The sequence below is a fragment of the Schistocerca nitens genome, chromosome 3, assembly GCF_023898315.1.
Source record: "Schistocerca nitens isolate TAMUIC-IGC-003100 chromosome 3, iqSchNite1.1, whole genome shotgun sequence".
In the NCBI taxonomy this organism is placed as follows: domain Eukaryota; kingdom Metazoa; phylum Arthropoda; class Insecta; order Orthoptera; family Acrididae; genus Schistocerca; species Schistocerca nitens.
The window spans coordinates 796,348,751-796,362,634 of record NC_064616.1 but is presented as its reverse complement, the minus strand read 5'-3'; the positions used below and the strand labels follow the sequence as shown (position 1 = coordinate 796,362,634).

General features: G+C 41.1%; 1 protein-coding gene across 2 annotated transcripts in view; it reads right to left on the bottom strand.

Moving 5' to 3' along the window:
• LOC126248817 (UV excision repair protein RAD23 homolog B-like) overlaps positions 1-13,884 on the bottom strand; it is a 153,902-nt gene that overhangs the window by 57,386 nt on the left and 82,632 nt on the right. Inside the window, exons 5-6 of one of the 2 annotated variants that reach the window (XM_049950227.1) lie at positions 7,871-8,012; positions 1,410-1,589 (exon numbers count right to left, since the gene is read on the bottom strand). In XM_049950227.1, the coding sequence (XP_049806184.1) occupies positions 1,410-1,589; positions 7,871-8,012 (322 nt within the window). The remainder of the gene's footprint in view (positions 1-1,409; positions 1,590-7,870; positions 8,013-13,884) is intronic. The other variant, XM_049950228.1, reaches the window with a different exon arrangement.

Sequence of the window (13,884 nt, the reverse complement as noted above, 5' to 3'; positions counted from 1 at the left end):
TGTGTTATACTGCTAACACACTGTGCTACATAGGATATTACAATTTCATATGGTCAACGTTACCCGTGAAGGAAAAATGGGGATAGAGTAATCACAAGGCTTCTAAATAATTGCAAATTTATTACATTACAGGGATATATCTTCCAAATTACATGTTTTTTTCAGTAACTGTTCCTTCCACCTGATAAGCTGACCATACTGTATAATTACAAAACCAGTAAAAATTTGTGCACTGCTGAAATTTCTGATGAAGTTATTAGAGTGTTGAAGTAGTTGCCAATGTGATACAAAAGAGTACGTAGAAAGCCATCCAGTCCAAGCATGCACTGTCACCAAACCTTTCCCTTTCTATACGTATATGAATCTAAAGAATGCACTTTCTTCAAACTGAGTACAGCAGAAAAAACCACAAAAATAGTTTACATGCAACTGTTGTGAATAAAGGGATGTGTGTAAGGCAAAAGCTACGTTCTGAAGAACACTCACTCACGCCACATCTAATGAACTCCACCTAACAACTTTAGAAAATTTGGAGTTATGTAACACTCAATTCTCCATATACTTATCTCTTTTGAAAATCCAACATGGTACAAGAAACAACAAGTCTTGTGTTACATTAGTGAAACACAATGGAACACTCAAATGACAAAGAAGAAGAAAAATAAGTTTTGAACAACAGAATATTTTTTCTTTTTTCCAAGCAGGTGCACAAACAACTAAGTACCATTGTTTCAACAGAACTGCCTTATAACAACCGACTGCTTCACTTTATCTTTCTGTTAAGTTTGTGATTTTACATAAACTTTATGTAAGGTGACAAGCCAATCACAATTATAGCCCAGAAATATAAAATGAAAGTGGTGAAACAACACTCATAGGTATTTTGATGCATAACTATGACAGGACAGAATCAATATTAGTGTGAAACTGTTGTGTACAATTTTTGACCCTTCAAAGCTGTATGTTCCTTTCTTGGAAACTAAAGGTAAAACAGGAGTGAGGTAGATGTGGCATTATGACAGACTTAACATTCAGAAGTTTCAAGTGGCCTAATCTTCCATTCTTTTATATGGCCTTCCTTTCACTCCTGTTTATCATCAGCTCCCAATGAACTGATCTACAGCCAGGAAATTTTAATGACTGTCTTCAACTGTTTCACATAGCTGTCTGTCCTGCCAGAGTTTCTACTGCTGTCAAGTAAGTGTCTCTTCTAAACTTGTGAGAGCATCTTTTATAACCTTTAGCATATATACAAACATGTCCATTTTTATGTTAGTATCCTTTCATCTACTCAAAAGTCAGTAAACAACAACACTATAGTCTGGTTGTATAATTCTGTTCCAACAATGATGACTGAAGTTTTCATGCAACAATGCTTGAATTAAATCCATTATGAAGTTATATCGTACCTGGAGGCTCATTCAACATACGTACAAATGCCTCTTGATTCTGAGAAATAAGCTGTAAAAGTGCTGGATTTGTCTGCCCAATCTGCTGAAAGACAGCGTTTAATAGCTGAGGATTTTGTTGAATAACCTGTCTCATTTGTTGAAACTGAGGCTGATTTCTCAGAAAAGCTAGAGGATCATCTGCAACATACAACAACATTAGGTAATGCAAACTGAGACAATAAAAAAATGTAGTGACTAGAGAAGTTTCCAACAGCAGCACTATTAGTTGTAGCAGTAATAACAGTAATAGTAACAGAAATACAACCACTCACTGGAACAAGAAATTAGTTTAATCTCCTGCAAACTTATGCAGAAGTGAACTGCTTGATTTTTACCTTCAGGGCATGCACACATATTAAAACATACAATATGAATTTGGTCTCCACATCATGTACGATACACAGAGTTCCTGCAGCAGAACTTTCAACTCTGTAAATCTAATCCTTTGCAGAGCTGTCAGTGGGTAAAAAGAAAGAAAAAAAAAAAAAAAAAAGAAAAAAATTCGAATCATTAAATATGCATAAAGCTGTTATCAGACAGAATATGAAAAAGTCTAAACACTGTCACTCTTTTAAATAAATTTGCAGAAAACTTTCTTCTAATTAGCCAATACCCCCAGGTGGAGGTGGAGAGAGAGAGAGAGAGAGAGAGAGAGAGAGAGAGAGGGAGAGAGAGAGAGAGATTGGGGGGGGGGAGGCAGGGGGGGGAGTGTTTTCTATAACAAAGTAGTATAACTAAAAGAAATCCTGAGAAGAGTTATTATGCCATTTACTTACACAGCAGTGTTGTCCATTGAACAAGGTGTTTTCGTAATTTTTTCAAAATTCCATTAGCTTCCTTCAAATGCCAACTCCAGCTGTGACAACTGATATCCCTGATTATCACCTTTCAGTATCACATTGAAAACATTTGAGCCCCACACACTAATGCCACAGATGTCTTTATGTTCCTATACTGCACACTTGAAAAGCTTTATGTAGCTTCCTATCGGAGGAGTCATTGTATGAGGTACATTTGGTTTCACATGTCGAAAGAATAGGCACAAGTTACAGAAGTGACAAACTGACCCTTGGTATAGGAACTACATTCCTTTGTCACTACTGCAAAACATTCAACAAAACTGGACATCCTTTCTAAGTGCCAATTACAAATCATGAACATTAGTAGAAAAGCAACAATTGCTTTGTTAATGACAGGTAATATTTCATTTGTTAATGAATTAGATACTTTTTGGCAACATTCTTTCAACAGAGTGGTTTGAAGATAGTGACACTGTGGCTCGTTGTAAACGAAGACGGTGCAAAGCCTTGACTTACAAATTAGTTAATTATCGTTAGAAACATATTTTTAATTATGTGATTTTTGAGAATGAGATTGCAAAAGGACAGGGAGCATAGAAAAGTTCTGAAGATGGGACATGCAGGGACAGTGCAGCAGGCACCCTGAGGAGGATGGGAAAAGAAATGAGAGAACAAAACATGGCCAAGAGTAAGGGGCAACAAGAAAGAGAGAACAAGGGGAAGCAAAGTAGGAAAAAAGGGTGAGAGGGCACAAGGTTGGTTTGTGGGGTGCTCAACATTGTGGTCATCAGTGCCCGGTTACACAGATTAAAAGAATAAATGAGGCTGGAGGCGAAGTGTGGTGGGTGGTAATAGAATAAAGGAAGTTTGGGTAAGTTGTGGGGACAGCAAAGGAATGAAAACTGGTGGTGCTGTTGTAGGCTCGTGGTGGGTGGTGGGGTGGCAATTGTAGCAGTTTCGAGCAAGAGCAGCAGATGGGGGTGAAGGGCAGTGGCTGGGGGCGAAACAGTCACGGCAGGTGAGGGGCAAAGGGCGGTGGGATGAAACAATGAAGGCAGGTGGGAATTGAAGGGTCTGAGAGTGAAAGAATAGAATAAAAGGGAAGGGAGGGGAAGGAAGGTGTAAGGGGTACAGGGAAGGAAAGTGTAAAGAAAATGGGAGGGAGCATAAATAAGAGGGGGGAGGGGCTACAAGGAGGAAGGGGGAGCATATGGACAGGGAGGAAGTAAGGGAGGCTTAGAGGGGAGCATAGGGACAAGGAGAGAGGGATGGATGGGAGTGTACAGACAGGGACAGAGGGGAGTGTACGGACAGGGACAGAGGGGAGTGTATGGACTGGGATAGCTGGAAGGATGGAGGGGAGTGTATGGACAGGAATGGAGGGGAGCGATGGACGGGGAGCAAAGGATGGAAGGAAGCATATGGCAGGGAACAAAGGAGAAATGTGAGTGTATATACAGAGTGGGAGAGAGGGAGGGATGGGCGAGTATGGCAGGACGCTGAGGACAAGAGGGGGGAGGTGGGAGGGACGGAGGGGCATAGTGGAACAAGAGAGGGGTGCAGCAGAATGGTGAATGAGGGCATGGCGGATCTGGGGAGTAGGGGTATGGTAGAGGGTGGTGGAACAGGGGGCACCGGAAGAGGGAGTGGGTGTGCACTGGAAGGGAGGGAGGGAGGGAAGCTGTGGTAGAGGGAGGGAGCGAGGGAGGGGGCAAAAGGAGGGGGGGGGCAAAAGGAGGAAAGGAACAGAGGCAGATGGAGAAAATGAGCAAAAGAGGACAAAATAGCAAGGAGGGAGAAAATGAAGAGGGAAGGAGGAGAAATATAAGGCGTGAGGTGAAATGCATCCAGTGGCACAAAAGTCAAAACACTGTCAGTCTGGTATAATTTGAATAATGGGGGCTGGAGGGAAGTAACGAATGACTTATCACACACACGCACACTTTTCTGATGCTCGTAGGCAGCTTATATGTAACTTATGTAAAACATGCATTATCAATTAGCATGTTCTAAAGAAGCAAAAAGCTATCAGCAAAGTAAGTATAAAAAAGCTATCAATGTAATAATATAGTACACGATGCATATACACTGGGGGAGTACTTTATCAGATGCAATACATTTACACATGCACAAGCTATGTAGGCAGAATTACTACTCTGAACACCAACTTGAAAACATTTATGCAGATTCTCACTAAATCATCAAGACAACAGCATACATTTAAAATACCTGAAAATTTGAGGACTGTAACAAACATGATTACCTGGAAAATGTAGTAGCGACTATTTTGGATATGTTCAACTTGTGGAAGTCCATTGTTCTTGCGGATGTAGGACAGCGGCTGATGATATAAATATTGAAAACAAACCACCACTGCCATATCATCAAAGAAATGTATTTCCAACGAGCAGTCTCAGTGCTACACTTACACATTCATTAGGTCCACTATAAAACAATGGCTCATGAATCGTAGAACCCAAATAATACTAGTTGTCACAGATTGCATACATCAGGAGTCTATACTCTATGATATTTCATCATCACTGTGACCCCATGGACATAATTATATCCGTGTGGTCACAGTGGTGACAAACCATTATAGAGTATACACTCCTGATGTATGCAATCCATGACAACTTGTATTATATGGGTTCTAGGAATGAAAGAACTCTTTTGGTTTATAGTGGACCTGAAGATGATGTAAGCGTTGTGCCGAAATTAGTCATTTGAAATAAATTTATACTACGACACGGCTGTGGTGGTTTGTTTTCTTTATTTATTTTGTACAGGTTTCAATATTTTAACCAAACTTGACTTACACCTTCAAATTCATTTTTAATTGTACACTTAACTCTACAGTAAAAAAAAAAAAAACATATTTCTGTACTGAAATATCAAATTCACGATATATGAATAAATCATAACACAACAGCTTTTGATTCAGACCATGAGCCACAAAATTAACCATAGTAATTACTATTCCCCACTATTGCCCTTCTGTTTATCTTCTGAGAAAACATAAGCTAGTAACTAAACCTACTACTATACGCAGAAGCACAAACCAAAGGAATGAAAGTTAGTGTTTGACATACCATTGACGAAGGTACTAGGCAATGGGCACTAGCTTGGAAAAGGCAACAATGGGGAAGAAAATTGGGCACGTTCTTTTCAAAAGAATCATACTGGCACTCGCTTTACTTTATTTACAGGAATCCATGGAAGACCTAAATCAGAACTGCAGAATGACAATTAGAAACTTGCCTCTAGCTAATGTGAATTTGCTAATCACTGCGCCCTGTCTCACAGCAGACAACGTTAAGTCCTGATTCTGTGTTGTTCTCACAAGACATCATCACACTTTCCTTGGATATGAAAGTAACGTTTAAAAATTTTTCAAGAATAGAGCTGGAATAAGTATCATACCTACTTAATTTTAGGATACCGTTTTAGCATTCCGAGTGACTCACGCGAATCTTCAATAATGAACAGCCTCTCACACTGTCCCCATGAGAATACTTTCTCATTTTCACATAGTTAAAAACATTTCTGCAGTTAGTCCAATAAAAATTTCAGAGAATTGTGCACCGCCAGAAATACTGAGGCTTCATAACAAAAATAAATGACAACTATTTTAATTTGTAAAGCATGACAGAGTATGGCTGTCAAAACCCTGTGCTAATATACAAAGAGCATTTAGTCTTCTTCAAAATTAAATAAAGATGGCAAGGAAGTACATTATACCTTCCTTTCAACCACATTTCTGAAGATAATCACCAAAATGGTACAAAGCTCTGAATACTGACAATCAGAGAAAGGTAATAGAGAAGCTGAAGTCTAATTCTCTCACCATCTCTCTGAATGTCTTCAATATTTCTATGAAGTTCAGTTATCTGCAAGAACTATTATGTTATTGATATGAGCCTAATGAAAATGTGTCTTTCATAAAGAAGTACAAAACTGTTATACACAGAAAAGTCAGTCTTACATCACAGACATGAGGCAAGGAACAATACAAGTGAATCTACACAGATAAAATAAACCTTGGATGTGTGAGGACGATGCAAGACATCTCAAATGACATTTTGTGATGCACATTGAAGTACAAACAATACTGGAATAGGGCACATAGTTTCTTACATTGAAGAGTTTGCTGTTGTCACTCAATAGCATTAGTGTCTTAAAAATGGACTCCAGCCCATGGACTGTGGAATACAACTGTACAAAGCAATGAGGAATGTGAGTCACTTACTTTCTGGACCATGCACAGTTTGCTCCTCAAATTTCATGTAAACTTTAGGCATAACCCATGTACTGCTTCATGAATTTCTTGAAAGCAAGCCAAAACCATAAAGAACTCTTAACTAACATTGTTTTCTGCAGACAATTATGAGCATCAAAAATACATAAAACAACAATTTTAAGTGAATGGTTTTCAGTAGCAGTGATCTGTGCCTATGTCTTTGCTATTAACACATCCTATTCTTAAAATATGATTAAAACTCCTTTGGTAAACAAAGTATCCCCTGTATGAAGTTTTGTAAGCTAAAAAGTGTTTCAATATTTACAGAAACTCCTCAACTGAAATCTTCCAACTAAGGTCTATTATCAAACTGATAATGTTTGGATATAGCATTAGTAGTGTCATGCTTGACACAGTCACATAGTTTAAATATCTGGGTGTTAACACTACAAGGTGATATGAAATGGAATGAGAATGTGAGGTTTATAGTAGGGAAGGCAAATGGCCGACTTCAGTTAATTGGGACAGTTTTAGGAAAGTGTGGTTCATCTGTAAAGGTGACAGCATGTAGGACGCTAGTGCAACCTCTTCTTGAGTACTGCTCCAATGTTTGAGATCCGCACCAGGTTGAATTAAAGACAGACATCGAAACTATTCAGAGGTGAGCAGATAAATCTGTTACTGGTAGGTTTCAAAAACATGCATGTATTACAGACACACTTCAGGAACTCAACTGGAATTCCCTGGAGTGTAGATGTTCTTTTTGAGGAATAATACTAAGAAAATTTACAGAATTTGAAGCTGACTGTAGAAAGAGTCTTCTGCTGCCAACATACATGTCACATAAGGTCCACGAATATAAGATACGAGAAATTAGGGAGGCATACAGACAGTCTTCTTTTCCTCGGTCTATTTATGAGCGGAAAAGGAAAGGAAATAACTACTAGCAGTACAGGGTACCCACCACCACCCACTACGTGGTGGTTTGTGGAGTATGTACATAGATGCACATAGTCTAATCACAAATATTTTGTTATTATGGACCACCTAAATTATATACTAGATGATGTACCAGTCACGTGTATGCACAATAGCCAAAAATTACACTTAAAGTGACACTAACTTACCACCAGCACTTCCAACACTCAAACTCACAGCCCTGCACTACAAAATGATGAGAACAAATAAGGAAAACTGTCACTGTTTTCTTTGTTCTGAATCACACACAGAAAGATGAGTTTCTTAACTGTTATTGCAGAACACTGCAGAAGAACAGTGCTTATAAATGATCAAAGAGTATCATATTAACAAATTATAGAACATAATATGTTCTTGAGACCCAGGAAGTGACACATTAATCAATAGAAAAGAGACCTTACCAGGCGCTCTCCGTTGTCGGTCAGATCTGGGAGCTATAGTACCTATTTGTACTCTATCGGCTAGCTGGGCTGGAATACCACTCAACAAGTATTCCACTGCCCTGTCTGGGTTGTTATAACTAGCTCTTAATGCAGTTTCTACCTGAAAGAAAAATACAACCATACATCAACTTGACACAATTCTCAGATATTGCAATAAGAAATTACCACACCATGGTGCTACCCAACAATCATGTAAGAGAGCACATGCAACACAGTTAATAGGTGGTCTTCAATTTGAATGATCTGAAAATCCTGTAAGCTGTCTGGTGATCAATTGTGGTATTAACCATTGTGGCGGAGGTTGCTCTGTTCAAAATGGAAATGTCATCTACCTACAAGTGCAATAACTGAATAATTACTTTGAACAAGTTCATAACAATACTTGACATTAGAATGCCATGAGCCAACATCAGTGCCAGCTGACATGCCTACAAGCTGTTTTGACCTTCACTTCCTACATTTGAAGGAAAACAATTCAGCAACAATCCATACCCAGTTGGTCAAAGTATACAGTAAAAATGCACTATCATACTATACAACGGTTACATGGCACAGACACTTCCAGCGTAATCAAATGTGTCCAAATCACCAAGCAGCAGCCCATTTCTCTGTGAAGAACTAGGAATCTAAAGAGAAGCAGTGGCCCTGGTGGACAAAAATAAGCTTATCACAATCAGGACTACAGTGGGGGCAAAAAATCAAATTCAGTCCTGGATCAGCTTCAACATCTTACAGGACATTCTGAAGATGACAAGAGATCACTGACTGCCGGGTTCCGGGACTGCTCATACCCACTTCAAAATCCCGCCAAACCGAGGCAGCAGTGGAAATGTTGCAGCAGTCTGAGGCCAATCCAGATGACACCTTTAGCCATTTCATCATGAATGAGTGCTGGTTTAATCACTATGACCCCGACACGAAGGAGCATGCACGCAGTAACAAGGTAAGGATTCACTGGTGCCAAAAATGGCAAAAACCTGGGGTGACCACTGGGCAAGGTGATGCCATTGTATGGAGCTAGCATAATATTCACATAATGAGCAATCCGTCACTGGAGCAAACTATAGCTGTCAGCTGATGACTTTGTGGGAAGCTGTCAAGAGGAAGCATCACAGGAAGCTGCTGAACAAAGCCCCACCTCAATCTGCACATGACAGTCACACATGCCCTTCTTTGGACTATAAACATGCCCTCCCGTCCAGTACTATGAGAAAGCACTCACTGACTTTTGCCTCTTTCCTCGGGCGGGAGGCGGGGTCATTATATGGCAGTTATTTATAGAATGATAACTAGGTGATTTTTGAGGCAGAATGTTTCCTATATGACCAAAATGCAGATTTCTAAACCCAACGTCTACATGAAATCTTCAATCATTGGGAGAAATGTGTGTCACTGAAAAGTAAATATGTAGATAAGAACTAACATAGCGCCATGTTTCACAGTCACATCTTGCTTTTTTCGAGTAGGTAATTAGATACCTCTTAAATCCTCTATTAACCACTGTACAGCGGGTACAACATACCAATACAATCAATTTCCTGTCTTCTTCCATTCACATACTGAGTGAAGGAAACATGATTGTCTATATGCCCCTGTATGTGAACTAATCTCACTTGTTCTATTCACATGATTCTTACGCGAGATATATAATGGTGGCAGCATAATGGTTGCACAATTTTCTTTGAATACAGTTTTGTGATGAGCATTATTGCTGCATCTTCATACATCACAATCTACATTCCAAAAAAATAATATATGAGCAAAGTAAATACTGGTTTCCTGCCTATCTGTGTTTGTGCACATATGGTGTCATCCACATCATCGTTATGTTGTATTTTCCAGTCAAAAACTTGTATCAACAAGTTCAACTGACTCTAATCAATGTACAATCTTCATCAAATTATTGACATCCAGGAAAGGAAATCCTCAAAAGAAACATCACGTTAAGTGTATCTACAACAGATCTGCTGAGTGCTACCTTAGAATGTATACAAGTGATCACAACAAAAATTTTACAAAATTAATTTCTCAATTCTCAATGTATGGAATGCCAGTGAGAGCCTAATTTTATGAATAAAAAGTTTAATTTGCAAATGACTCATTCTAAATATTATTGAATTCAAAAATTTAGATCCATTTTCAAGTATGTTTATAGGCATTCCTCCCAATCTATAGCTTTTTCCCACCTCTCTCAATGTTATATAGAACTGTAGTGTGTGTGTGTGTGTGTGTGTGTGTGTGTGTGTGTGTGTGTGTGTGTGTGTGTGTGTTAGGGCACAAAAACAACTAAGGCCACAAAAAGACCTTAAAAGTGAATATACGTTAAGCCCTACTGACAGAAGGAAAGCGAGCTAAGAACAAGGACTTCCTCAGGGAGAAAAGTCCACAAAATATGCTGTAAAGACAGTGGAGATCCCGAACCAAAGATTAAATGTCCTTCGCCATATTGCTACAACGGATAAAAAGTAAAATGTGGTCAACAGCCCGCACATCATACTCTAAAACAGCTGATAACTCAGATGGCAAACATACATGAGAAGTGGTTAAGAAAAGCGCATTTGGTCAAGAAATGATCCACCGTCACAGGCTGACAACAATGAGCACAAAGTGGGGGAGGATCACCACCTAACAAGTGGTCCGTGAAGGGACGACCAGCAGTGACGCCAAAGTGACACCACCTGCCAACAGATGGCGATATGAAGATCATCCGAAGGAATGGAACAGCTAGAAGACGGAAATAGGAGTGTTGCAGCCTTGGCAGCAGTGTCAGTAGCCTCATTTCCCATCAGACGGACATGACCAGAAACCCACATGAACATTGCAGTGGCTCCCTCAACGGGAGCAAATGGCAGCTTCTTTGGACCCACTGCACTAGGGAATGGACTAGACAGCACATAGAGGCTCTGAAGGGCACTGAGAGAATCGGAGCATATGACACAATTAAAAAGCCTGTGTCGTTGGGTGTTCTGGGTGGCCTAATAGAGGGCGAAGATCTCTGTTGTAAATATTGAGCAGTGTTCTGGAAGCTGATACCGAATATGGTAGATGCCAATGACGAACGCACACCCGGTACCACACACAGCCTTACAGCAATCTGTGTACACGAAGCTGCTGTCACTAAGTTGTGTGCTAAGGTAGAGAAACTTATTGTGATTGATCAAATCCAGAGTAGTTTCCTTAGGAAGCAAATGAAGTCCAAGATGTACATGGACCACCACACGAAACCAAGGTGGTGAAGGATTCACACCTATAGGGAAAGTGACTGGTAGCGAGAAGTGAAGCTGCTGGTGTAGGAGCTGAAAGCGAACTCCGGGAGGTAACAGAGAAGAGGGATGCACCCCGTACTGGGGGTCTAGCGAGTCACTGAAAAAGGAGGTGTAGGATAGATGGCTAGGCATGGCAGACAAATGGCATGCATATCTGTTGAGGAGAACATCATGCCGATATGACAGTGGTAGTTCAGCAGCTTCTGCATAGACTCTCAGCCGTGCCTAGTATAAGAGTGCCCACGACCAAATGAGTTCCATGATGGTGGACTGTATTAAGACAATGTTCGATGGACGTGCAGGTGAATAAACAAAACACCCGCAGTCTAGTTTTGAATGGACAAGTGATTGGTACAAACAAAGGAGGGTGGTCTGATCTGCTCCCCAGGAAGTACCACGTAGGATACTGAGAGACCAGGTAAGACATGTGGGAGCCCCAGGAATTTTACAGTTTTAGCAAATCAAAGAGCAACAGGCCAAAGATGTGAAGATGGTGGAAGAAACCAATTCCACCACCAGAAATTCATGCAAATGGTTTTTTACAGTGGAAAAGTGAAAGCTATTATCAATACTTCATGAATAAAGACTATTGAGACATTGTTCAAGACACCACTCATGGAGACAAGTGTGTGGAGAACTGTAATAGATTGCAAAGTTGTCAAGAAAAAGGGAGCCAGAAATGCCTGGCAGACACAGGACATAATTGTGTTAATGGCTACAGAAAAGATAATGATGCTCAGGACATACCCTTGAGGCAACCTGTTCTCCTGGATGAAAACTCTGTCCTCGAAAAATTCCTGAAGGAAATGGGGCAGATGGCCTCGGAAGCCCTTTTGTGTAGACAGTAAAGAGGATACCAGTCCTCCAGCAGGTGTCGTAGGGTTTCTCCAAATCCAAAAACACGGCCAGAGTCTGGTATTTCCACAAAAAAATATTCATGACGTAGGTTGAAAAAGTGACGAGATAGCAGATGCAGAACGGTGCCCTCCACATCATATCCATTTTATGTAGTAGTTAGTAGATTGTGAGATTCAAGCCACCAAACCAATTGGCCATAAATCATACATTCCATCACCTGGGAAACACAGCTGGTGTCTGCGAAACATGGTATCTGTCCAAATGTAATTGTACATATGAAGGAGAAAGTGCTTGCCTGTGAGAGAAAGGTGCTGCAACATCTTAACATATTAATGTGAAAATCATCTGGCCCTGAGGCAGAAGATAGAAATGAAGTGAGAGCATGATCTAGCTCCCTCAGTTCACGATTCTGAAGGGAGAAGGATATCGCCTGAGCCACCTTCACTCTCCACAAAATAGCAACCCAAGGTGTTGGAGATAGGTATAGGGTCCACAATGACATTACATGCTACGGTCAGGCCGGAAATAGGGGAATGGCCCTTGGTCTCAGAGAGCCGACAGAGGTTGCCCCACACAATGGAAGAGAGCTAGTAAATGAAATCCAGCTGGCTTTTTTGCTATCCTGAAGAATGCGATGGCACTGTGCAAGCAACTGTTTATAACAAATACAGTTCCTCATCGTAGGATGATGGTTAAAAATGCGGAGAACATGTCTCCACACACGAGTCACGTTGTGGCATGCTTCAGTCCACCAGGGGACTGGGACATGGTGCAGTAAAGATGGAGTGCGAGGTATGGAACATTCAGAAGCGGTAAGGTTAACATTCATGAGGCACTCTACCTGGCCATGATAACTAAAGAAATGTTGTTTGTCAAAGATCACTAGGTAGGAAGCCTCCAGTCAGCCTTAGAAAGCTGCCAATTGGGTTTAATGTAGGTGGGGTAGGAGTCAGCAAATAGATAGCACATGGGAAATTGTCATTCGAGTACTTGTCACAGACAACGGACCATTCGAGATGACGCACAAGCTGGGCAGTGCAGAACGAGAGGTCCAAATGGGAATAGGTGTGTGTGGAGTCTGAAAGGAACGTGGGTGCTCTAGTGTTAAATGAGGTCGAGTTGGTTGAGAAGGTCAGTCAAGAGGGCACATGTCTGACATGTTCTGGAAGAGCCTCAAAGGGGATGGTGTGCATTAAAATCATTGAGCAGCAAAAAGGGGTGATGGAGTTGATCAATAAGCTGGAGGAAGTATGCCCCGGTGGCACTGAATGACACAGGGTTGTAGACGTTGCAAGGAGAAAAGGGGAAGAGAGGAAGGATAATGCAGACTGCACCAGCCTGCTGACGACTATTCAGTGAGATGATATGGCTACGAACATCATCCTGGAGGAGCAGCGCAACTCCCCCATGAAATGGAACGCTGTCCTCAGGAGGAAGGTCAAAGTGGACTGGAACGAAATGCGAGAGATCAAAGCGGTGATGAGGATGCAATTTTGTTTCTTGGAGGCAACAAACAACCATACGCTGTGATTCCAAGAGCTGCCGTGATTCCTCTTTGTTGGATCTAATGCCGTGAATATTGGAGATGAGTCGTAATTGGGAAGAGGGAGGAAGGAACAAATGAAGGGAAGTCACCTTGGCGGCTGCCGAATGCCAGCCTTTGAAGACTCATTACTACAGAGCGCAGAGGCCGGAAGACCCTATACAATAAAATCTAGAGGTGTCGACATTCTCACTGGGTTGGCCTGCGGATTCCAGAGCAGAAAAACAGCAGGCAGTGCGCACCAGCGAAATGGAGGTCAGCCGGGTGACGGTATCACGCGGCGACACTGTTGAAGCCGGGTCGGG